The sequence below is a fragment of the Mus caroli genome, chromosome 6 (assembly GCF_900094665.2).
Source record: "Mus caroli chromosome 6, CAROLI_EIJ_v1.1, whole genome shotgun sequence".
In the NCBI taxonomy this organism is placed as follows: Eukaryota; Metazoa; Chordata; class Mammalia; order Rodentia; family Muridae; genus Mus; species Mus caroli.
The window spans coordinates 135,381,340-135,394,229 of NC_034575.1; the positions used below are offsets into that span (position 1 = coordinate 135,381,340).

The 12,890-nt window shown below is 41.9% G+C and overlaps 1 protein-coding gene across 2 annotated transcripts in view; it reads left to right on the forward strand.

The window, feature by feature from the left end:
• The window catches only part of Ptpro (protein tyrosine phosphatase receptor type O), a 207,381-nt gene that overhangs the window by 135,687 nt on the left and 58,804 nt on the right, over nt 1-12,890 (forward strand). For both annotated transcript variants that reach the window (XM_021164482.2, XM_021164481.2), the window contains exons 8-12: nt 2,045-2,165; nt 2,886-3,079; nt 4,159-4,270; nt 9,374-9,525; nt 10,412-10,532. In XM_021164482.2, the coding sequence (XP_021020141.1) occupies nt 2,045-2,165; nt 2,886-3,079; nt 4,159-4,270; nt 9,374-9,525; nt 10,412-10,532 (700 nt within the window). The remainder of the gene's footprint in view (nt 1-2,044; nt 2,166-2,885; nt 3,080-4,158; nt 4,271-9,373; nt 9,526-10,411; nt 10,533-12,890) is intronic.

The window sequence follows — 12,890 nt, forward strand, 5'->3', positions numbered from 1 at the left end:
TAGAAATCTGGGTGTTCACTGAACAGTTAGAAGCAATTGATCCACTGAGTAAACATTAGTGCTATTACACAGAATATAACCTTAATAAAACAGTACTGTTCTGTTGTGCATAACATCCACTGTCTCTATTTTTATTTTAATTTACTTTCTAAGGCCACGGTTTCATATAGCCCCATGCTGGTCTCTAACTTATTCTATAGTCCAGGCTGGTCTTAAACTCCTAAACTTCCTTGCCTCTACCTTCCCAACTATTAGGATTCTGCAGTGTGCCTCCATGCCTAGAATATATTCTTGTTCATAGTCTGTATCTCTAGATGACCGTCTCGTTGAGTGACTTTGGTAATCTAAACACTGGACAGATGTTACGGTAAAAGGGTGTAAGTGGGCACAGAAGGGGGGAGTACTAATTAACTGTTCGTTCCATGTAATCATCTCTTTTGTGCCTCACCAGTTTGGGGACAGAGTAGCCTGTATTCTACTCACATCACGACCTGCCTCATACACAAAACCAGCTTCTGAAATTCACAGCGTTGAAATGCACATCACCAGCACTGCTTATCTGTCTAATTTTAATGGGACTTTTAAAAGCATACCAGAAACTGCTAATAAAATTGTTATCCATTTATTTTGTTCATTCCTGTAGAAGTTTTGCATTTTATGTACCCCCAGAGGCCAAAACAATTGATCTTAACAGTTGATGTGTCTTATACTCATGTCTCAGCATCTCACAGCCCTAAGATGCATTCTTACCTACGTTAATATAATGAAGGCACAAAGATAACAATGTTAATTGAAGTACAAACAAATCCTTGTGTTGATACTTAGCAGAGTTGGGGTCTTATTTCAAACAACATGATGAGAATTAGTTTTTCCTCACAGATTGAGACTATCTTGAACATTATAAGCACTAATATCAAAGCTGGGGTTGGATGGATAATTCAGAGGGTGGATAAAGTACCTAACACAAATGTAAGGACCTGGGGCAGGTCCTCGCCACCATGCGAAAAGCCGGACAGGGGCGCACACACCTGTAATTTCAGCTCTGAGAGGTGGGGACTGGCCAGGCAGTTTAGACAACAGGGAGAACCAGGTTCCGTGAGAGACCTTGTCTCAAAGAGTCATGAGCAGAGGGGCAGAGGGAGATAACTGATAATGGCCTCTGGCCTCTACAAATGCAAACATGGTTGCGCAAGCGTACACATATATTTCATATAAATGTACACACATGAATTCTGCATACATAATACATGCTAACCCACTCACTTCTTAAGCTTGAACTGAAGCATCAATCCCACACATGCAGACATTGATCTTTCATACATCCACTTTGTTCATATGTATGCCCCTACTATTTCTCTCTGTATCACTCTGGTCACATAACCAATAAAAACAGAGAGCTGAGACACGGTCTCTCTGACATCATTTTAGAAGGCTACAATAGACTTTGCAAAGTGCTTTCTGCTGTACTTGCCCTGACTGCAGATTAGAAGTCTCAGCGCTCCGCTTCTCCTCCCAACAATAACTGTGAGCATCTGACCTTGGCCATTCTCTGGCTTTGCTTCTCCATCTATTAAATCAGAGATTTGGATAGGTAATCTCTGAGGTCATTTCCATCTCTATAATTAGATATTATATGCTTCTAAGTGACGAGGGACTAAAGACGGTTCTGCACAGATCTTGGCATGTCATCGGCTGACACCACAATTTAGGACGTCAGGCTCCCCTCCTGGTATCCCTGATTTGATGATGGTTCCGGGAGGACGGTGTTCTGGTGTATGTGGTTACACTCGACAGTGATTCATTGGGGGCAGCCCGTGGGGCATATTAAATCCAGTCGTGGAATTTCAATGTCCTGGATCTCCTTCTGAATTCACATAAACTATACATCATCCTAATTCTGAAATCTAACCTCCCTCCCAGCATGAGTAAGAAGAGATGCCGGATTTCAAAGTCAAACTATTACGTTCTAACAACTTGCTTCAGCGTCTGTGTCTCGCTCTGAAAGCCTCACTCTACATAAATCTTATTGGGTGTTTGCTTTAAGGTGAACTCAAGCAAACCTGTAATTGAGAACCTGGTTCCTGGTGCCCAGTACCAGGTTGTGATGTACTTAAGAAAAGGCCCTTTGATTGGGCCACCTTCCGATCCTGTGACATTTGCGATTGGTAAGTTGTTAGCCACAGTCAATCAATCAATCAATCAATAAATCCATCCCTATTGTTACCAGACTACTGGTTGGAAGGGTGCAGCCTTCAATCTGAATTCATCATAAATGGAAGAATCATGAGGCTGTGCTCAATATGCCTGCATCAGATTATAAGTTTTTCAGTATGTATGGAATATAACTTCCAGGGAATGCCTCCCCACACACAGAGATGAAACCAAAAGCCATGGCTATTCTTGTTCCTTAATATAGAGTGATGTCATGTATGCATCCAACCTGTGGATACCTTACCATACACCTTAGCCATTGCTGGATCAATCTTTTATAATAATCCAATACAGTGCAAATATTACACAAAGAGAGTACTATATTGTTCAGAGAAAAATAATCTTTAGGAGTCTGTCCCTGTTCAGTGCAGATGCAAGGCAAAATTGAGGACAAGTCTCCATCCATGGTTCATTGTTCATTGAATGGAATAAACAGATTCTAGTACCTGCTAAATGTGAGGGATTGACTACCTTTAAAAGGCAGCATTGTATATTTGGAAGACATCCTTCTATTTACTACACAGAGGAGAAAGTCAGAAATAAATATCTATTTACTCTAGTTTTTTTGTGACTAAGTTAAGAGAATGACAGCCCTGATCGTTCCAGTTGAAGCCACTGTACAGACACTAACGCCCCTTCCGGTTTTCTCTCTTCACCCTCTACCCTTCCTTTAGTTCCCACTGGGATAAAGGACTTAATGCTCTACCCCTTGGGTCCCACTGCTGTCGTGCTGAGCTGGACCCGACCTACCCTGGGAGTCTTCAGAAAATATGTAGTTGAAATGTTCTACTTCAACCCCACCACCATGACCTCAGAGTGGACGACCTACTATGAGATAGCAGCAACCGTTTCCTTAACGGCATCCGTGGTAATCCTCCCTTAGTCAGCTGGTGCACTCTCGTGTGAATGGTCATGCCTGTGTCACATCTATGTTAGAGAAAGTCATCGGTGCACAAGGCCATTTTGAAAGATAGCTATTTGATCTGTGTAGGCAGACAGATGTTCTCAAGGACTTTGGGGGTTTTGATTGCTGTAATTGGGTTTTATTTAGTTTAATTGGTTTGGTTTTGTATTGTTTGGTTTTGTGAGAGCCTTACTTATGCAGCCAAGGATGACAGGAACTTTGGGGATGCCTGGTTCTGCTTTAACAGTGCTGGGATTAGAGGCATTCTAATTCTCTTGCTTCTTGTTTGGTTGCTGGTCCGTGGTTTCATATTTCTTTTAGGTTTAGATTCTCTCTTTGTCTTTGGAGAGAGAGAGATAAAGTTAGTTGTGAAACTAACTTTCACCCTAGATGGTATTTTTCTCATAATGAGTTTCCTCCAATCAGAGCAGACTTAATAAGAGGACTCATTACAAGAGACCTCCCTCTGGTCTACAGTTGACTGACACTGTCTGTCTCTAGCCATGACTCCCCTTAGCCTGTACAAATCAACAAATACTTGCATTGCTAACCTTTTGGAAATAGCTTTCACAGCTTATGTAGTAATTGTTCTTTCTGAGACTAGATTCATTTTGCAAAGTGTAGGCAACCAATGCATGACACCTGAAGCACACAGTTGCTTTCCAGACAGATGACAGTTTGGTCATTGTCACCCAGTAAGACTTCTGCTCATCATCATCCTAAAATAACACCATCCCCTTTCCCTAGAGGCAGGGAAACAAATAAGTGCAAACACTTATCAATGAGTGTTATTTCATTATGCACTATGTCTTTGGAAATGGCAAAGCAATACCCATATTTACTCTGTCTTTCAATCATCTTTTAAAAATTATATATCTCATTTCATTTATGGCTCATTTCACTTCAAAAATAACTCTAAAGGCATAGAAAAAGAAAACAAAAATTATTAATGTTTATCATGACCCCAGGAAAGTAAATCAACTTCATAAATACTGTTTTCCTCTTAATCTTTTGTCTCGTGATTTTCCTCCGTCCTTATTCAGAGAATAGCAAGCCTATTGCCAGCGTGGTACTACAACTTCCGCGTAACCATGGTGACGTGGGGAGATCCAGAACTGAGCTGTTGTGACAGTTCCACCATCAGCTTCATAACAGGTGAGTGCTGGAGAAAAGAAAGGTCCCACAGGAGACACCATCTTGAGCAGGTACCAGGGGGGTCACATGCACAGAAAGTGCCAGCAATTCACCACTGCCTTGGCATCTTCGTGGAAGATACACCCCTGGTTCCGCTGTCTCGCATTTAATTGATAAGCACTAGAAATGAGAGTCTGACTTTAAAATCCACAGTTACTGCCCTCGACGTTTGCTTACTTGGAGACACTGCCTTTGGCGTGCGCTCTCCAGCCAGCATCCATCAGAGCAGAGCAGGAGGCAGCAAACACAGCTTTTAGCTTCCCCTACATGATTGACTGATGATTGACTGATGTTACGTATTAGGTCATCAGACCTAGGAGAGTGTTTCACGACCTCGTTAATTACTCCATTTCTGCCCTCACCTGCTGTTGGTTCTAGAGTCCACTGAGTGCCATGGGGGAAGGCTTCACACCAGTGGGGTTCTGCCTCAGGTCACAGTGAGTTTGAGCAAATTAAGTTTCCCAAGCCTCAGGTCTGTATAAGGCACACCAGAGAATGATGGGGAATACTTATTTCTATCCTGACAAGCAACGATGACGTCTCTATTGAACAAACCACTTAGCAAATTACAGGGCACCAAGTTAAGGTGCTTAAATTACATCAGTCTTAGTTTCCCCCCAAAGCCATAAATTGTGAAGTTCCATGGACAATGATTAGATAAAACAATACAAATGAATAATTCATTCAATGAGGCACTGACCTTGGGGCTGGAGAGGAGGCACCAAGGCACTCTTCCAGAAGAGCTGAGTTCAATGCCCTGCACCCAAGCTGTGACTCCAGCTCTAGGGACTGGATCCCCCTTCTGACCTCCATGGACACCTGCACTCACATGTGTATAACCTCATACAGATACATACACACACATAAATTTAAAACAAAATATATCTTAAAAATGAAAGAAACAATAACCCTTGTGGTTTGGACCAACACTGTACAAGAACTTTCATTGGACGGAGAGCTATTGGGAAAACAGTGGAAATGACAAAACACTGGTGTGCCACTTCCTTTAGTCTCCAGGATCCAGCATGGTCTCTGTTCCAGATGTCAATAGTCATGTTAGAAGGGGCAATGAGAAAACCCCAAAAAAGGAGGTGGTACCAATCACTAGGTAAACACTGCGGCCCACAGTCAAACTGCATTAATAAGCACATGTCTAATTATAATTAAATTTCACTAGAGCACTAATTCTTCCACAGTAGCTCCATGGAGATTTGCTTTCAGAGAATGGCTGCCCTTCTCTCCCTAGGTACAATCGGTGCCTTTCCCTTCCTTTCAAGAGACGTGGCCTCTGAACTGGCTCTGCTCAGACATCTGAGTAAACCATCTCAATGATTTTTGACCCTCCTTTTCTTGGCAGCAGAACTCTCCAAGATCCTGCCAACTGGTTTTCACAGCAAAAAGTTCATAAATTAGGTTATGGCTTTCACAGCCTTGGGTAGCAGCAATAGTGAAGTACCAAGAGTTGAGATTCTGTCTGCAGTATTGTGCCTTTTTAAAATGATCACATGGGACTAGAGAGATGGCTCAGGAATTCCTGTTGCTCTTGCTGGGTACCTGGGTTTAGTTCCATCATCCATGTCTGGTGGCTCATAACCACCTATAACTACAGCACCAAGAGATCTGACACCATCTTCTGGCTTCCCTGGGTACTGCACCCCTGTTCACAACCATCCTTCCCATGTACACACACACATACATGTAATTAAAAATATAAACAAAATCTGTAAAATAAAATGATATTAGGACCTGTCTGGAGTGGAGTAAAATTTACAACAGTTTAGATGAGATTTAGCAAGTCTCTAAGTGACCTATCTACCTTAGTGACTAATATGTTATCTCCAATGAAATAAACTTTGAGAATGTTGTATTGTTCTTGGCGAACAGCTCAGTCAGGCTGGCATTAGCAGTCTAGCGTTTTGCCACAACTGTTTTCAAGTCTCACATCTAAAACATGGGTCTAGTAATAGCGCAGTGTGAGAATTAAACTGTATCACATAGATCATTAAAATATTTGACGGGGTGAGGAGACAAAAATAAAGTATACATACAAATGCATGTATACACACATATAAACTTATGTGTATATTCATATATTAAGTATCTGAAGCGTTTGCTGAGCACAGAGAAGGGTCTGCATTCTCTAGGACCCAAGTGAAAGCTGGATATGAGCGCTTGTATCTGTAATTCCAGCAGTGCGAGGCCTGGTAGACCTCAGGGAGAATTCCAAGCTCAGAAAGAATGTTATCTTAGATAGATAGATAGATAGATAGATAGATAGATAGATAGATAGATAGATGATAGATAGATAATAGATAGAAAGATAGATAGATAGATGATAGATAAATGACAGGTAGGTGATTGATAGATAAATAGTGATAATTTGGTAGATAGAGATGATCGATAGATACAGAGAGATAGATGATTGATAATGACAGACAGATGGATAGACAGACAGACAGACAGACAGACAGCAAGATGTTCATTTCTACCTCTGGTCACTGCATGCAATATGAACAAGCAAGCACACTTAATCTCCCCCACACACACACACACACATACATCACACAATCACCACAGATCTACAAAAAATAATGTATACATACAAATGCATGTATACACACATATAAATTTATGTGTATATTGATATATTAAGTAGCTGAAATTCTAACCCTTTAGTTCTTTGTCTGACTTTATTATTTCAGATAAGAACGCAATGTTTTAAACATGAGGTTCTCCTGAATTGCTCTTCTATGTTTTACATTTTAATCCTAACTGTCAAATCATATGGTGTAAAAGGGGACTAGCTAACTGTCTATAAAGGTTCAGGGCAGTAATTCCAGCCACTTATGAGCTCGAGATAGAAAAATGACAAGTTCAAGTCCAGCCTGGGCTACAGGGTGAATTCAAAGCCAGCCTGGACAATGTAGTAAGATGTCTCAAAACAAATAGGGCAGAAGGCTGGTGTGTAGATCAGGGTTAGAGAGAGCTGTTGCTAGCTTGCAGGAAGCTCTGAGTTCAGTGCTTCAGGCCTCACTACTTCCCTTGCCAGGAGAATTAACTTTGGCTTCTTCAGACTTCAGTCCACTACCAGGGTTAGGGGACTTGTCTGAAAGCCAAATTCATAGTAATTATTTTAGTATACTAAATAACGATTAATAAACAACTAGTGACATCTTGTGGCCTTTGGCAATATGTGAGAGTTTAAAGCAGTAAGTGCAGTAAATCTGAAGGCTCAGCCCTGTGAAGAGGACCATGTACACACTTGACTTGTAATTTTAAGTGTATTTCTTACCCTCACCAATATGAGAATATAAGGAAAAACTCCTTTGAACAAAGCAAGGTAAAGGTATCTATATATGATGAAGTATACTAGAATATATTAAGAGGCTATCAAAAATCATAGGCATTTCTCTGAGTTAGATTATTATGGAATATGATATGGACATTTTTGTCTTATATTACTGTGACAGAATATCCTGAGACAACCAGCTTATAATAAGCAATCGTTTCTGTGAACTCATGGTTTCTGGGTTTAGTATATAATGAGGCAGAACGCCGTGGCATGAGACTTCTGAAACAGCCAAGCCACTCAGCTCCTGGCATTTAGAAAGTACAGGGGACAGAGCAAGAGGAAGAGACCAGGCACAAAGTATACGCTTCCAGGTCAAATCCCCAGTCACCTACTTCCTCTCACTGGGTCTCATCCCTGAGGTTTCCCTCGCCTCCACAGCCTTTGAATGGACATTCAGGACCCAAACGGAGAGAGCATTGCTGATATTTAGGGATTGTGTTGTTAGACACAAGGAAAGCAGCTGCTCATACTTCATGGGAAACACACATGGAGTGCAGGCACGCATGTAAACACGTGCTCCATATAGATATTGTGCAGCTGTTACACATTACACATGCTGTAAGTCCTTTAGGGGTTAGTAAGTCTTGAAATTACTGTCTACTAAGAATCCTTATTACCTATTGGTGTCCTATTAAAGGGAATGATTCTTTCTAGAAATTCTACTTCAAAGATTTTGGTTGAAATTATGCCATGCCTTGGGGTAAAATGTTTGCTTTCTAGGCACTTTGAACATGCAATTTGAATTTAATTGTTTATTTGTTCCTTAAGATCTTTAAAGTTTTTGAACACTTTAAACAATAATTTTACAAACACCCTCAGAGCTTATATCATATGAAGTTTAAATAAAATTTCCTCCTCAACAAAATATTACATTTTAAATTAAATTAACATTTAATTTTAAAGTGTTAGAAAGTGGAGTAAAGAAATAGCCTTGGTGCTAGGCTTAAGCCTCAGGCATGACTTTAAGATCCTTTCCTCCTTATTGCTTACATCAGCTGCCTTTACTCAGGCCCCCCTTTCTGTGGAGCACGGGGCTAGATTCTATCAGTGACATCACTGTATTATGTCAGAAATAACAGTCGTCAGATCTCCTTCCAGCACCTTTATCTTGTCTTTCTTTCCATCTCCCCCACTGTTCTTTGGTCTCCTAAGTAACTTTCATGTGCCACGGTGAGAAATTTAATATTAGAGGGCCTCAGATTTCTCAATGTTGTTGTGATAATTACCAATGTCTTTTATCACTGAGTGATGAACCCAATATGCTTGAACAATCAAACATTTTAAGCATCTTGAAACAGCAGCTTACACAGGAGGTCTTGATATCCTCAGGTGGGTATAGGTCCAGCCGTCTGTGTCTAAGACAGTCCCACAGAGCAAGTGCCCCCCAGCCTGTACCGCTGACTTCCATTGTTAGTTCTGAGATACTGTCATGTGGTATGAAGTTGAATCTCTTTCCTTTTCTTTTTTTGTTTAATCAAAATAGGGTTTCACTGTGTAGCACTGGCTGTCCTGGAACTTGCTCTGTAGACCAGGGTGGCCTTGAACTTGCAGAGATCTACTCTGCCTCCCGAGTGCTGGCAATAAAGGCATGGGCCACCACTGGCTGGCTTGAGGTTGAATGTTCAATGGCAGCTTCATTGCGGCTCTCACACTTGGCTGGGAAGGACATCAGCCACGAGCCTTTATCCTAAGCTTTACCTCTCTCCTCGCAGCCCCCGTCGCTCCAGAAATCACGTCTGTGGAGTACTTCAACAGCCTGCTGTACATCAGTTGGACCTATGGGGATGCCACCACTGACCTGTCCCATTCTAGAATGCTGCACTGGATGGTCGTTGCAGAAGGGAGGAAGAAAATTAAAAAGAGTGTACGTTCTTTTGAGTCCTGACATCAGGCTTCCAAACAGTTGGTGGCCTGAGCTGCTGGCAACCCTTACTTAAGCTTACCTTTCCAAGTCCTTGACAGGAGCTGAAATCACTGCTGGCCCTGATCTCGCTCATATTTAAAGTTTTAGTTGGAGAGCTGAGTCTAGTAGTACTAGAAAGGTGGGGGCGTGAGAGGGAGTTTGAGATCACCTTCAATACATAGCAAGTTCAAGACCATCTTAGGACACATGAGAACTTTTTCTTTGGAATGTTGTGTGCTGTCAAACAAGCTACCACTCTTCCATGTTAATATTTTCTCAGTGATCCACATTACCCAGATATCTGAGTGCATTTAGGATATTGGGGTCTTCTCTCTGCTTTATTAAGCTTTTTGAGCATGATTAAACTACTGCAGCCAAAGCCAATAAAAAGAAAGTGGTATAAATAAAGAATGAGAATTGCCTGTTTGGTTTCCACTTGCAATCTATCGGTCAGAACTGGATCACACAATCCTCTCTACAGGAGACAGGAAACAGAGTCTCCAAGTAAGCAACTGTGTGTGTACAAACATGTCTATGTTTCTTTGGAACCATACAGTAGCTGTCTTTTCTGGAAGCTGTTGTGAATATGTGGGATGACACCAGAGTAAGGACTGACACATTGGAAAACTGTCCACGCTGATGTGTATTGTGCACTTTTAGAGAGCTTACATTCAAACAATCCAGTCCAGCAATAACATAATAGTCAACGGTAGGCTGCAGTGTAAACTCATGGGGGTTTACGCTTTCTGTTAGAACCCTGGAATTTGTACCTGTATGCTTGCTATGGAGGGTGAGGTGCTGGCTCATACATCCCACCTTGAAATCACAAATCTTGATGGTCTTGCAGGTGACACGCAATGTCATGACGGCCATCCTTAGCCTACCTCCAGGAGATATCTACAATCTGTCAGTCACGGCCTGCACTGAGAGAGGGAGTAACACCTCCTTGCTCCGCCTTGTCAAGCTCGGTAAGGAGAGTGCATGGTGAGGGCTGAAGATGCTGTGTTGGGGGAAGGAGCGTTTGCGTCCCTTATTCAGCAGGGGCTCCTCAGCTCAGTGGACCCAAACCAAGGACAAGGAATTCTCTCTGAGAAGTACAAAGTAGACACACTAGAAAGAGAATACAACCACACTGGTATGAGTTTTGTTTGTATGAGTGGAGTGTAAACTAGGCTGAGACATGGACCTTTGCCCTTCTTGGCAGCCTTGGAGGGGCCAAGGAGCTTTAGGAGCATTAGAAATGGATGATCTTACTTGTGATTGAGTTTGGTGTCTTTGCTCATCCCAATAGAATTCTCTTTCATACAAATATTGTTCCTTATTAACTTAGGAAAATACCTTGAGTAAAACACCTTGACTTTATTGAAGTTGGTACCATTTCATAATTCCTCAACATAAGAGGAAAATAATTGATAACAGGGAAAGACAGCTTACACTAATTCATTACATAATAATATAGATTCCCTGCAAGAGGATTCAGACACAGCTGTTTTCTCTGATGGCATTGATGCCAATGTATAGCAGAAATGACTACGTTTGGATTTAAAAAGTAAGAAAAAATCAGTAGTAGGAAAAGTAATCTGGAGAAATGGCTTAGGAGTAAAGAGTGCTTGTGGCACTTTCAGAGGGTTTTAGACCTCAGTACACCACACCAGGCAGCTCACAGACACCTATGTCTCCAGCTCCAAGGGACCTGTCACCTCTTCTGGCCACTGTGGACACCTGCACACACACACATACTTGCACAAACACACACTCTCTGACACATACACGCACACACACAAACAAACGAAAATGAATCTTTTCTTTAAAATGAATAAACGTGAAGATTAATTAGTTTATTGTGAATAAACTGAGCAAGCATAGCAGACAGCCTTGATAAAGCTGGAGTTAGAGTGAAAGCAACCTACAAGTGCTTGTGTTTAGTGAGACACAAAGGAAAAATTACCTTAACTATGGCAGATGTAACAGAGCAAGGAAGATAGCACAGGAAATTGTCTATAGGTCCAGTAAGTAACCCATTGTGTTTGATTATGAATCGCAGGGAAGGAGTCCTGAGGCTCTAAATACAAAGAAATAATGACATGGTCTGCCAATAAGCCCACTTGATCGTTTCAAACTAAATGCAACTTACAGTTTGCCTAACACTGCGCCCAGTAAGAACATGCAATTTCAGTGGTCACTCATGGAAAAATCTGCCATGTGTTAAGGGCACACTTCATTTTTGATACCTAAAGGGAGTCGGGGGAAGGGCACTCCACCATTGACCATTGGTGATACACTCTACCATTGACCATAGGTGATGGAGGATGAGCTGGCAGAGAGCTGTGTGGTCGGCTTCTAGGGCATCATTAGTGGAAGTGTAGCCGCTCATAAGCAATGCATGCTGCAGACAGGGTTCTTCTTCCAGCCTGTCACAAACTAAACGAAACAGAATCTAGGCGCATCTCATCAATACCAAGGCTCACAGCAGAGATGTCAGCGTTTGTGTTTTAGAAGCCACTGTCACTCTTCAGACTCATACTAACCCCTCACATGCGCTGGACCCTGTCCAAGAGAGTTTCAAACCATTTGTTATTCCTTGTGCTGGTACCTGCAGCTGTGAGTGCAGAGGATCACAGAGGCCCATCTCCAGAAGCATAAGCTCTCTGCAGTCACAGTGCTCTCAGCAGGGCATTTTGAGAAATGCTTAGGAAATTGCAAACAATGGACCAGCGAGAGGGCTCCGCAGACAAGTGCTCACTGCCAGCCTGACACAGAATCTGATCCTTGGGACTCACATCAGGGAAGGAGAGAACGGACTCCTGAGAATTCTCCTCTGACGTGCACATGCAGGCTGTTGGATCATAGTCTCCTCATCTCCCCCGACCAATAACGAAATGCAGAAACTCTTCTTTAAAAGAAAAGAGGGCCCCAACAGAAGAAAACAACATTTTCTTCATTCTATCCAATACATATTTCCCTCTGCGTCTACTGAGTGTGAAGATGGCCTCAGATCCTTAGCTCAGTGGCAAAAGCTAAAGTCATACTGAGACGCTGATGTTACAAGCAGAAATAAAGTGTTGGATACTTTTGATGTTGTACCTTAATTGCATGCAAAAAATCATTCTTTATGGCAACCTTTAAAAGATTAATTTGCCTAATTCCTTGAAAACTGTTTAATATTATGAAATAGAAAGGCGTGTACGATTTCTACTGGAGATGAGCTTATTCTGGTGTCACATTAGAATGCAATGAGGGAGCCACGCTGACAGTTCGGTGCTTCCTGCCAGCATGATGACCCGAGTTACATCCTTGAGACACACATGATGGAAAGAAAGAACCAA